At 41.5% G+C, this 13,719-nt stretch overlaps 1 protein-coding gene across 3 annotated transcripts in view; it reads right to left on the bottom strand.

The window, feature by feature from the left end:
• The window catches only part of GRK5 (G protein-coupled receptor kinase 5), a 165,393-nt gene that overhangs the window by 23,205 nt on the left and 128,469 nt on the right, over positions 1-13,719 (bottom strand). For 2 of the 3 annotated variants that reach the window (XM_035329334.1, XM_035329335.1), the window contains exons 5-9: positions 11,867-11,967; positions 8,872-8,964; positions 5,576-5,639; positions 4,890-5,030; positions 3,880-4,070 (exon numbers count right to left, since the gene is read on the bottom strand). In XM_035329334.1, coding sequence (XP_035185225.1) covers positions 3,880-4,070; positions 4,890-5,030; positions 5,576-5,639; positions 8,872-8,964; positions 11,867-11,967 — 590 coding nt within the window. Of the gene's footprint in view, positions 1-3,879; positions 4,071-4,889; positions 5,031-5,575; positions 5,640-8,871; positions 8,969-11,866; positions 11,968-13,719 lie in introns of those variants that run through there. The other variant, XM_035329336.1, reaches the window with a different exon arrangement.

The raw sequence follows: 13,719 nt of genomic DNA, 5'->3' as shown, positions 1-13,719 counted from the left end.
TCTCTGCAACATTTCCTTTTATAAAATATTTTTTTTTTGTTAAAATGTTAAACATTTTAAAATATTTTATTTGCTTATGAAAATGATAACAGCAATCCGCTGGGCTCAGATTTGCTCTGCCTGGCGTCTGGCTCAGGCCAGTGACGTGAATGTGTGCACATGCACTTGTGCACAAGTATAACGGTTTCAGCTAGTTTGGAAAAATGAGGGGCAGAGAGGGGAATGCTGTGCCCAGATTAAAATTCTTACAAACATTTAGGAAACTCTGATGCCTGTGTGGTTTGGAGCAGTGCCATGAAAACTGGCCAGGTGGTCACTCTGATGTCAAAGATGTGCCTTTCGCTGCTCGTGTGGAAAAAAAGAAAATCCCCATTTCAGCCAAGTTATGAACTTCTGAAAAAAAATCTCCAATTTTCATATACGCGGCAGAGCTGTGGCAGGTCATTCTTACAAAGGGCTTGTCCACACCAAGCCGGCTCCACCAGCTGCAGCTTTTAGATGCTGTCCGTGCCAGCTCCACTCCATCCCTGCCTCTTCTGCTGGTGGGGGGCTTCTGTCGAAGTGGGAGCTGGATGGCTGCTCTCCCTGCTCCTATGCAGACATCGCAGGGGCGAGGAGCAGCCTCTGCATGGGCACAGGGCAGAGAGGTGCCAGCCAGGAGCTGGGGGAGCCTGGATCAAGCACCAGTGTGGCCGGGTAAGGCAGGGAGAAGCGCATGGCTTCAATTCACAGCTTTCTGCCCTGATTTTATCTGATGGATTCCTACGGAAACCCAGCATTTAGCCTGGTCCAAATCCAAGCAGTGCTTGGTCTCGCCTTTTTTTAAGGCCTCCTTGCATTTGTGAAGCAGCTTGATTCTGTTAGCTTCCCAGCAAGCCACATTTCTTTTCAAAGAGCAAAGAGAGGCGGGTGTGCAAGAGGAACCCTCCCAACAGGAGAGCAGCATGCTGCCGCCTGGGCAGGAGGCCTCCTGCATCACTTCAGTGCCGTGAGTTTTCCTCCGAATAGCGAGTGGTGTGTGACAATTTCAACAATGCTGAAAGTGACATTTCAAAACGTATCTCATTTTTATTATTTTCTTTTCAAGCAAGAACAAAGAATGCTGTGAACAATCTCCCCTTCTCTCCTGTTTCAGATGCTCTGAACCTCTCAGGATAAACGTCACTGGGTGCCCGATGATACCAAGCTTACTTTCCAAGTAAACAATACTGAAATATGCGAAGGGCAGCTGGACACTGAGGGGAATCTGTGATTTTGCTTAACATGTCACTGTGGGCTTTCCCTGCCTATCAGCAGAAGTTTTCCAGTACTGGAGCAACATGGTAGAGGGTGTTTCCTACTTATTTTTTAAGATTTATTCCAAATCCCTTAAGAACTATTTCCTCAGAGAACTTCGACTTCATTAGTTACTTCATCTTCCACTCCAGCACTTATTAGTCCCACCTAAAGCTATGACAATGGCTAAATGAAAAGGATTCCACATGCTAGCTGAGAAAAGATATTTTCTTTGAATGAGAAAATGAGAGACTCCATGAAGACTCCGAGAACAGTTCAGCCCTTACAGTCCTTTGTGATTTAGGGCAATTAAGGCAGACTTTCCTTCCCGCCAGCCATCACTTGTCATTTCTGTTTTCAGATCTCCGGTTCCTCAGGATCAAGGACGGCTCCCTTTGCTTGGCTAGCACTTGGGAGTGTCAGGGAGGACTCTGATTTTTGTGCTGAAATGTCTAGAAGAATTAACACTCCTCTGTGGACCCAGTTATGTGTAAATACGCTTCCCAACGGTACAGCTTCCGAAATGTAAACTGGCCTTGCCTAAACATACTGAAACATGAACTGCTGGCACTGCGCCCATGCTGGAAAGCCTATAGTGCATTGTTCTGCTCTACAGGACAGCATAAACAATACCATTAATCATGGTGGACAAAGCTTTGCCGTGTACTGTACTGCCTAGGACATTGTGATCTTGATGCAGATTGGAGCTTGCAGGCACTGCTATAATATATAAATATGTTGCTATACTGCTATTAAATATATATCTATATAAATTCGAGGAGAAGCAGAAGGGTTTCTTGTTTGCTTTCCATGAACAACCAACCCACTGACCTTTACTAACATGATACAGTTGAGAAATATAATGGAAGCTCCTCGTTGACAAGGGAATTCTGACTTTTTATCTGATGCTGAACCTGAAATCTGGCCCGGTTGTTTTTTTCGGGTCACATACACAGCGTGCATCACTGGTGCATGAGATGGGGAGGTATTTTGGAATGCTGTGATTTACTCAGAAGTGTTTTGTTCACAGAAAATGAAATTAAGTCTGAGGAATAAGTGTTTTGCTATGAATTATTCACCTTGAGAAAGCTGTAGCATTTAGTTGCTATATTTTATTGACCTATATAGCACTTCTCGCAGGTCCCAAAACACTTTGCAGTATGACAAATTAGGGGTCTCTGCAGCTGCTCCTGAAATACTGCTAGAAAATGTCACCTACCAGGATATAATATCATTCATCACCAAAATGAATGTGCCATCTGAAGTGCAAACTAGCAGCTCTTTTAAGAGTAGCATGAAACAAGTTCTTAAGAAGGTAGGATGCCATTTCTCTCAGAGCCCCATACTATTTTAGATGGCCAGATCTAATTTGTTTTATTAGAGAATGGCAATAGTATGGCATTTTAGCAATCACGTTATGAATGTATTTGTCATTTTCATCAATAAGGTATGCTTATGATTTACTTTTTTTTTTTTTTAAAGAAACAATAAAATACCTCCTAAAACTTTTCTGAACCTGGTAGGACTTTTTTTAAAGCAAAAGGAAGCCAGGTATGTCACTCATGATCTGACATTAAACATTTAATTCCATTTTGTTCCTTGAAAAATTCTACTTCTGGGCCAGTGCCAAATAAATCAGCATATTATCTATGTCTGCCTTCCTTGTACGATCTAGCAGGATTTGAGTCACAGCAAGGCAACTGAGTGGCAATTTGTAAGAGAAGTCCTCCAAGGAAAAATATCATAATTTATCTACATACAAGCATATACTCAATGCTTATTATACACGAGCATATCAATGATTTAGAGTGTAGCTTAGGTTTTTTTTTTTTTTTTTTTTTTTTTTAAAAAAAAAGCACAAACCACCATATTATTGTCTATTAATCATTGTTCTTGGATGTTCTTCCATCAATTTACAGGACCTCTTCTGCTGTGAATGCCAGCAGTAATGATTTCACAAGCTAGGATCACGAAGACAAGCATTAAATGTTGTTTACAACTGTATTGGTTGTTGATTAAAGAAAAATAAATAAATCCCTGTGGAGCCATGAAAGCACTCTCTAGAGCCACTCTTCTTATCCAGCCAGTAAACCCTAAGATGTCCTGACAGAGTGCTTGTGTATAGCCATAAGCCAGCCTGGAAACCAAGAACTTGGCTCATCTAGCTAGTCAAAACTAGAGTTTCCATGTCCTAGAGCATCAATCCATGCCATTTGTCTCAAACCCTCCTGTGTTAATTACTCTGCTGGAAGAGAGGGAAGTCCCTGGCTGCCTGCAGGACACTGCCAGTGTCCCTGCTTCGCAGCAGTAAAGGAGACCCAGACACTGCCTTATTTTGCAGGAAAAGTAGGAGGCAGCAAGGAGAGGTGCAGGTTTGCTGCAGGTCCTGAAGCACCAGCAGTGCTCTAGCAGAGAGCATGTTGTGCTCTCTGTGAGGATGATTCATTTTGAATGGAGGGGATGTCTGCTTCCAAACCCCCTTGAAATTTCATCAAAGACACTGAGGCAGCTAAACTGCATTGTACCACCATGAGTAGGGGCCATGCAGACAATTCTTTTCTACTTGGAAAGGCTGTTTTAAGACTATAAAGTTTGAATGCTTACCTATATACTGTATTTTCTCTGTGAAGGTCTTCTAAACCACAAAGAATCTCTGCTGCATAAAACAAAGCTCTTTCCTCTTCAAAGCCTGGGTTTCCCATGTTGTAGATATGAAACTTTAGGTCACCTCCATTCATTATGGTCAGAACTAAACACAGTGCATCCTTTGTTTCATAGGCGTAGGCTAAATTGACCTAGAAAACATTCATAGCGTGGTTTTGACAGTTCAGTTATCTACTAAGGAGAAATCACTCACTTTTCATTAACAATTTTCACTAGAAAAAGAGAAAAAAAAAAAACAACATTGAATTTGAAAAGGGCCTTATCAAAATAGCAAATACGCATTTTAAAAGTATAGAAAAAATCAGATATTAGGATTTTATAGATTGATTTGTTGAACCCAGACAAATCATTGGAACCCCCAAGTTTAATTCTCAGATGTTTCCGGGCAACAGAAATCTTAACAGTCAAGGGGAGATCCAACTCCAGCTGCTCTGTTTTGTTGGACAGCTGTCAAAAAAACACCATCTCAGTGGGTTTCCAGATAGCCCACAAGAGCTGGCAGAACTCAGGAAAGCCCCAGGTCAGGCAGACCAGCTCCACATCACTGGCTAGATGCTCCTACCAGCCAGTCTCTTCTGATCTATTTGGGCTGAATCTCCTTGAGTCTGCTCCAAACTCCTCTCTCCCAGGCACTGGGGATTCAGGTAATCACGCAGGATAAAAATAGCTCAGCCTGATGCAAGCCCTGATGCAAGTCAAGGCTGTAACGAGCATCAAGCTCACATGGTAGAAACAGGCACCTTGCTTGGTGCATTTCTCACAGACCACAGATGAAAGTGAGACTCTGCAAATGTGCATGGAGCAGGACTAAGGTGAAATGTGGAAGGATTGGCTCCCTACAGAAAATGGCTCCTTTTCTGTAGCAGGAGTTGGAAGAGGGATCAGATACAACAGGAGAGGGTGCCCAGCAGGTGAGCACAGAACTAAGCTCTAGAGAGTTCAATACTCACTACAAACTGACTATTGACTTTTTCTAAAATCTGCTTTTCATTTAGTGCCATGGATTCGCCTTTCCTCTTTTTTATTCTCTTCTTCTCTAATCTTTTGCAGGCGTACATCTTCCCTGTTGCTCGGACTTGGCAAGCGCAGACCTGAGAATTAAAGAGAACAATTGCTGGGTAAGTCAAAGAAAACACTTTTTCTGGGTTGCACTTTGCTCCTCACAATCTGGTCTGATCTGATTTAGTCCTTTTAAGGCTAGAGACAGTGGTGGAGCGAATAAGGCTTAGGCGGGGGCATCTGGGGAACCGTCTACTGTTTCCAAACCTGCTGTGTAATATTGGTTTAATTATTCCACTTTCCTCCGCCTGCTTCCTATCCCACCTCCTTTTGTCTGTGTAGATGTTAATCTGCTCTGCAAAGGCCTGCCTCTGCCTCCACGGACTCTGCTGCCCAGGCAGTGACCTCAAGCCATTAGTAAAATACAAGTAGGGTGTGACCCTAATTCCACTGTGACTGCAACAGTCAAACACAAAATAATTTTCGAAAGTGTTCTTTTGAGATTGCAGTGTCAAGAGAGGTTAAGTAAAACTGTCAGCAATTAATGAAAATCAGCCTCTGTCTCATCAAGATACTGTAACCTGCAGTGCCTGAGAAGAAGGAAACGTTCTTAACAGAAACTTTCAGAATCACTCACCTCTCCAAAGCCGCCTTTCCCTAGCACCCTGTACTGCCGAAACGTGTTTTTCGTTACTGGTTGCCTGGAAGAAAAGGAAAAAAAAAAAAAAAGACACACTACATTTAATGCACTCTCCGTGATTTATTTATTTCAGGGCATACTTTTGAAAAGCAAAATAGATAAATATTATATAATCACATTATTTCAAGGTAATTATATTATATAATATAATATATAATTATGTAATTACATTACTTCAATACTATGTATGGCCTGAACTTTTCAATTCCAGCATATTAAGATGTAATAAAATACAACACATTAGTGAGTCATCAGTATAATTTCTGCTCGCATCTTAGGACCGAGTAGGGTTCTGAATCTCCATTACACAGTTTTGGCCTTTGTCAAGCAGAGACGAGGCCTGAGAGCTTGCAACAGAATATTAATTCCATGGCTCATCTCGTGATACAGAGGAATTTTGTAAGGGTCGTGCTGGACTAACATCTAATTACTTTGGTCTTCAAGCTGAGAAAAAGAGATCCAAGATTCAACCACTATGAAAATACTTCTGTTTTCTTGACCTTAAGCAAAACAGGAAATCAATATGAAACAAGCAAAAAACAATCCCAGGAACTGGAGAGGAGAATTGGGATCCCATTCACAGAAGGGTAGGAGCAGGAAGCAGGGCTCGGAGCCCTTCCGGCCCGACCTGAATTACCTGCCTCTTGGGACAGCACCGCTGGGCAAGAAAGGAGGAAGAGCATCTCTTTCCTTTCAGGCATGTGAAACAGATTAGCTGCAACCATTCACCTGACAAGAAAGCCTTCTGGTTCAGTTTCTTGAGCAAATTAAGCAGAGGTTTTTTTTTTTTTTTTTTTTTTTTTTTTTTTTTTAACTCACCCCTCTGGTGAGTTAACCTGTGTACATTTTCTGTAGCAATTTAAAGGCCAAATTAGGAGTTAAATAAGTCTTTCTGACAACAGAGCGCTCTGTAGGGGTACAAGATCTTATGAAATTCCCACAGAAATCTGCTCTACCAAAAGGCCTCCAGCCCTAAATCTAGCTTCTACCGCAGTTGCTATCATCAAAGTTTTACAATGTGACAGAGAAGGAACTCGGGGCTCTGAGATATCTGATTTTGCGTCCACCAGTCTATCACCGAAGTTTTAAAATTGCATTAGCAGTCGATATCAGCATTCATCAGAACCTCGTCAGAGCTTTGTTTTCCTTTGGCGGGCAGCCAGCCGGCAGAGGGAGCACAATAACGCGGCTGTTCCAGCGGCGGCGATGATGAGGTTGATGACAATAAGGAATAAACGTTAAAGTGAATCGTTTCATTTATGCTCATCATTGTTTTTAAAAGTAGGGGGAGAAAACTATGCAAATAGCCAAAACGGAAAGAGGAAAAATGCTATTTTCAGGCTTCGAAGAAGATACTGCAAATTCTGTTAGGGTTAAAAGCAACAATTAGCAGTGATAACTACGTGCTCAGCAATGTCCCTGGAGTAAATCAACTGTTTGACTCTCCACTGGAGCCAGCAGGCTGCCAGAAGGAGCTGTTGATCACTCCATGCTACTAACAGCTCTTTGCTAATCCTAAAAACAGTTCTTAAGCCGGATAGGCACAGCCAATAGCTTGTCACATTTTGTTGGGAGAATGGAAAAAAATAAAATCCTCAAAGCATTTGAGAAAATTCCTTATCCTGAATGTGAAAATAACTGGGAAATAGCCTGGCTAGAGATGAATCATCCGATGTTTTTCAATTGAAATGGAAGAGTAAATGCTGGATTCAGAGGAGATGGCATGTGGAGCGTGTCTTGGCATGAAGCGGCTCTCCCCTCTGCCCATCACCTCCCTTCCCCCTGTGTGGCAGCTGTGTAGCTTTCCAGGGAGAGTAACTGGCACAGCTCCTTTGATCTCCAAGCCCTTATGCTCATATGCACCACTCGAGGATCTGGCCCCAGCCCATCCACCGTAATTAATTCCATTTGTGGCAACTGGGGCTTCTCTTGACTCAAGGTCACTGTCACCCAGCAGTGGTCATCTGCTACAGCACTCACCAGCAAGGAGGGGGCAAAGGTCCCTTTCCCTGCAAATTAATACCCACTAAGGCAGCTTGCTCATTAAATGTGCTCTTCAATGTCTAGCCAAGAAATACCACGTGAGGACCTATATGCAGCATTTTTGTCTGTTTATGGTGTTTCAATAATTGTAATAACTGGGCTAGACAAAAAGTCACCATATTCGGAGCGTAGCTAAATAGAAAGACAACAAAAAATCGGAATGTATTTTAATCATACCTAATACCATTAAACAGCAGAACATTTGAGCTTTAGAAGCCAAAAGAGGCTCCCTGGTGTTTTGGGATGGATTTCTCTTTTATTATTTACTTCCCTACCAAGCAGCATCTGTTTCACTCTTGCTTGGGCAGTGTTTGCAAACGCAAAAGCCAGAGACTGGATGCGTATCGTACATTTAGCGCTATGGATGCACAAGGCTAGGTCATAAACAAGCGCAATGTGTCCTCCCGCTGTGCCACGAATAGCTCATTGTGACAGGGCCTACAATGAAATTGGCCACAGAGGTTTCCTGGATCACAGAGGAGATTTGGATTCCTACTTTTTATGGGCTGTACGTCTAGTCCTATTCACCAGGCATGCACAAGCATGCAGGGCAAAGAAGTTGCCCAAGCTGCTTGCTGGAGCCTGCCGCCTCAAGGACAGCAGTGTCCTTGAGAGAGGGCAGTGGCTGGAGATTAATTCTGGGTGTGGTCACATTCATGAAGGATGAAGGAGCACTGTATATGCCCCAGACACCACTTGTGCTTGGTGGATGATCACAGCTGGAGGCTCAGTTCATGGTTAAATTGAATCCAGTGCCGACATAACCATGACTTTTCTACATGGCATGTCCATGTGGCTAAAACCATCACTTCTTCTTGAACCTTCTAACAGTGAAGACTTACAAACAAAAGCTAAATTAGAAAAGCCTTCCTGGACCTCTGGTAGATCTTCCCTGGAGCACAGCTCAGACAGGGAATGGGTCTTGATGGATCTTTTGAAGGAGAACAGCGTAAAGAGGGAGAGAATCGCTGCACAGAGGAGGCCATAAATGACAAGCACTGGGAGGAGGTACTAAGAATGCTGAAGAAAGGACAAACTGACTTTGCCTTCAAGACAAAGAGACTGAACGTGCACCATCTCAGCTGCCAGATTTTGAATGTATTCTATGGGCTTTGCATGGAAAATGAAATTAAACCATTTGTATTATTTTCTATTATAAATAAATAAATAAATAAAATATTGTGACTTACCTTTCCAACCACTTCCACTGGAGAAACCTGTCGAAGTACATGCTGTTTAGGTATTCTTGGAATGGTTCCCCACTGAGGTGGTCAAGGACAGATCTATCTCAGATGAAAAGGATATATAAGCATTTTATAATCCTGATCTTGGAGCGAAAGAGGAACAAAACAAGAGGAGAAAATACAGACTTCTTGAATGGTAGGGTCATTTGACTCCTACTTAATTCCTATTTTATTTTACTCGTGGTTTCAGCCTAGGAACAAAGTGATATGTTTAATGTGTTTCATAAGAGAAGGAGTTACACAAGCTGAATAGAAATATACACTGATAATTCTTGCTGAAAATTAACAAGGAGTTTCCCATTGGCTTAAATGAACTTTTACAAAGGCTGTTAGACACTAGGCAAGTATCTTTGCTTCTCTTAATAAATTAAGTCTGGCTTAACACAACACCTGGAGGAACTGAGCTCCTAAACGTTGGGGGATGCTTACATATGGATTGAAAATTTCTGCCTGAAGCCCATTTCTGTCCAAGACAGGCCATCAGAGATATTATTTTGAGCAAAAATAAATAAATAAATCACTCTCAATTCCTGCTATACAGAAGAATTAATAACTGTGATAAAAGTCAAAGGGCTTTTCCTAACAGCAGTGTGCCATGTAGATTAAAACAGAAGAAAAAGAGTCTGAATAGCGATCTGCATTTGTTCCTGGATCAAGAAAAGAATCTGGGGACTCACACAGTGGCTGCAAAGTCTTTATGAAAGGCCAGTATGTAACTGTGACAGATAAGTATGTTGCTTGTGACAGGCAACAAGCAGCCTGAGACCAACAGGCATCCCCTGAGGAAGGCCAAGGGTTCAGAGCTAAGAAAACAGGGGCTGAACTGAGAGAGCTGCCTGAGATGGAAATTATCATGCTGCTTACCAGGGGACTGTTGACTGTCTGCTTTTGGGTCCTACCTTGCTTACTGGGGCTCTGCTGGCAGGAGCGTCTATATCTAAGAGTAAATAGACACTTTTCTAGATTTTGCTGGAGGAGGAAATACTCTGAAAAATGACTCTGGTTTGGGAATAGATGAACTAAAGCTCATCCTGGGGTGGTTCTAGACTTGAGCAAACATTCAGGAAGAATAATGAGTCTTCTCAGTTCAGTTTCTCTCCATTCATGAACCACTATTCCTATGTTTTTGGAATTTCTTAGCTGTTTGATTTTTTTATATATAATAATTCTTGCACCATACATTAGGGACAGACAGGTAATTGCAAATTTTCCATATTCAAAAGACAAATTGCTGTTGTTTTCATTGGCTGTGTCCAATTTCTGATTGGACACAGATCATACAGTATTTGTTTTAAGGAGATGAAATATTTCCCTTAAGTGAACACAAATTTAGAAATAAAGAAAAAAAAGAAAAAAAGAAAAAGAAAAAAAAAGAAAAAAAAAGTCAGCCTTAATGAGTTTTACCAAATACCCAAAATCAAACTCAAAATTATAGGGGAAATTGGAGGGAGGGAAATTGGAGGAAGAAAGTCAAAATATTAAAGGTCAAAGCAGCAGATACAGTTATACATCCATTTCTTCTGCAGACTGATCTTAACTAGAAAGACTTGTCTGAAACTCATCCCTGCTGCTGCTCCGACAGGATAGCAAGTTTCAAATTTATGTGCATGCTCCAAACACTTCCAAAATTAACATTATTCAGTACATTTAGTAAGTACCAACAGCAAGTCTTTAAAACTTCCCTTTGACCCCGTTTCAGTCCACGTAAAACAATCATCAGCATATTTATGAACAAGGTCTCAAAACTGGCTAATTTATCTGTTTCGGTTGAGAAGAAGGAATGGCTGTCTGTGAATAAGAGCTTCAATTAAGTGGTGTCCAACGCTAGCCTATTTCTTTCAGTTAATTAAAAGCTTCACGTATTTTAAAGAACAATAGCTGCCTTTCACCACTTGTTTGCTTTTTAGTTCCCCTCTTTGGCAACAACAAAGTGCATTTTACAGTAAACTGTCAGCTTTCAAATCGATTTCAGAAATGGAAACAGACATCAGGGTTTTTTATGTCAAGCACAGCTCTGCCTTTGTCATTGTGACTGGCACACACAACTGGTGCAAGTTATACTAGCATCTCAACATGACACCGGGCCAATGCAAGTAAACTAGCTATGTTATAAGAGAAGGCCAGAAATAACCCACATCTCCTACCAACGCAAAGAATAACTGAAAACAGAAAAGGTCAATGAAATGAGTCAAAACAATGAATGACAGCGGAGCGAATTTTACAAATCCCCATTACATCACCCAGGGAAAACAAACTGTGCTCAGCCAGAAACCACACGGGCCAGCTTGTGATGATCCCTCCTTTTCATATTTTTGTTGGTTTATGATCTACTGGCGTGAACATACCCGGGTCAGTACTTGCAAATGCAGATCGCATACCTGGAGCTTTAGAACATAATAGTACAAATCGCCTCGCCGCTACAAAACCTGATAAGCCTTTTCCCAGACAAAGGATGAAATAATGCACGTACGTTTGAACTCCACAGACAGACAGAAAGCATTAAAAAAGCTCCATTCTCCTGCTGAAGATTTTCTGGAAAAGCCATGCAGAGCAAGTTTGCACATTCCTCTGTCTAAATGGACTGTATAGCCACTTAATTTTTATTCATTTTGAAACAGAGATGTTTTCTTTGGATACATTAGCATTGTAGCTCTTTTCACACGGCATGAAATCCATGGCTGGTTAACTTGGCTAGAACACTCTGTCAAATACCTGAAACACTAAGTGCCTGTGTGTAGTGTATATAATGGCATGGAAATATTTATTATATTTCGTTCAGATGAAATGACTTCACTCCTTGTCAGTTATGCCTCTAGGATTATGAATGTAAACTGAAGATCCATGCCTCAGATTCAAATTGCAATTTCTCTCTTTACCTGTCACTGTCTTTACAAGCTGCTGACTGCAGCTGTGTGGTCTTTGGATATCAAGTTATACTTACTTTGTACAGTGAGAGAATAGCTCTTTGCAGGGGCTGTTTTCGAGTTTTTCCTCTGTCTGTTGGATAAGATCTTGATTGACTTCTGGAACGAAGGCTGGAGACTGGGGGGAGAACAGAGGGGCACATTATCTCTGTGACGAGGTGCAGATTCTCCTCTGTTAGCATGTAAAAGACACATTCATTATTTATTCCCTGCACTGCTTCAATTCAATTCCAGCGGTTGTGTAAAAGCAAAGGAGCTTTACGTCAAACAGCAGTAAAATAGGATACCGTGGTAACTCACTCCACATTCCACTCTATCCTCATATTGCTTTTCTGCCTTCTCCTGTACCTTCACCTCCTTGCCCAGCCTCATGAATATGCAGGACCCACTCCTTGCCAATTCTTTGAACTGCTCCCTCGCATCCCATGAAAAATGTGCTGGCCTGAACTGTGTACAGACCATTCTCTTAAACAAAAGAGAATTTGCTCAGTGTTTTCACTTCATTGATGATTCATTGTGCTGTCTGAAAAATCCATCTTCCATCTTTTTTTTTTTTTTTTTTTTTAAACTATCAAGATTTCAAAGGAAAACAAGAGCGGAGCATTTGTATTTATTGATTTATATATAAATAACATAAAAAGATGCTTGCAAAAGTGTCCGGACACTTTAATTCATCATTAGAAGGACAGGTTTAAAATAATCATTTCAAAAAGGAGCTATGCCAACCAAGCACATAAGCTCTTTTCATCCTCTCCTCCCTTCAGAGAGACTGTACATTCAGCCCCCTCAAAAAGCCCTTACCAAAGAGAAGTCCTTTGCAGCGTGCCTCCATGGTTAACCAGTTCAGGACCTTTGGGACTAATTATCTATAAAGACAGGTTTTAGGCGGCAGCCCACATTCTCACTCATTAAAAGTACACTGTAATTGTATAAAGAAGTGTATATGCACGCATGTGTGAGTGTCTGTGTGTGTGTGCACCTATTTAAAAACACTTCTCCCATTCACACGAAAGCCCCTTCCTATAATCAAAAGGATTTGGGCATTTTCAGTGTGCCCAACTATAGACAAAAAAATAAAAAATAAAATCTTTCCTTGCAGCAGACACAGCACTTGGTAAGGTTCCCCATCCATGGCCGTGACCACCAGATGTGCTGAGTGGGTGGGTCACAGAGCATCATCAGTCATTCCTGGCCAGATGTTCTCATTAACTCACCCGTAGTTAGAGATATCTTGGCAGGCACTGCAGTGCATTGCAGGCAGAGTTCAAAAACACTGGGAATGAGGACAGAGGAAGGGGCAGAGGTGGAACTGGAGAAAATCTCCAGCATGGTGAAAGCTGAATTAAGTCTTTTATCTTTTTCTTCCCAGTGCTGAAATGTGAATATGAGCCTGTTGTGACAAGAAAAAGTAAGTTTGTTCCACTTGAATGTTTTTTAATAGGACCCATGGTTTACAGAACTGTCTGTGCACGCTGCATAAGGCAGTCTCACTATTTAACCTTGAAAGACAATCTGCAGAGCATGCTGGATATCTTTGACCTCGCTGAAAAATCCCCTCATTTCCACCATATATTTCTCCATTTCCTCAGATACATCCACTGTTAATCACAGGCAGAGCATATCGCTAATAACTAAGAAGTCTCACAGTTTCTTGGGAGGTAGATGAGCCCCCATATTACGGGGCTGAGAACCGTGGAGCACATCTCAGTTTTAGCTCAAGAGAGTAAGGAGAAGCAAAACGAGTGAAGCACAGAAAGCAGAAATATACTCCCAAAGTCCTTTTCTCCAGTCCTACAGCTGCAGGATTGAAACTATAAGGGAAAGAAAGAAAGAAAGAAAGAAAGAAAGAAAGAAAGAAAGAAAGAAAGAA

The sequence above is a fragment of the Oxyura jamaicensis genome, chromosome 6, assembly GCF_011077185.1.
Source record: "Oxyura jamaicensis isolate SHBP4307 breed ruddy duck chromosome 6, BPBGC_Ojam_1.0, whole genome shotgun sequence".
Lineage (NCBI taxonomy): Eukaryota > Metazoa > Chordata > Aves > Anseriformes > Anatidae > Oxyura > Oxyura jamaicensis.
This window is presented reverse-complemented; position numbering and strand designations above follow the sequence as displayed.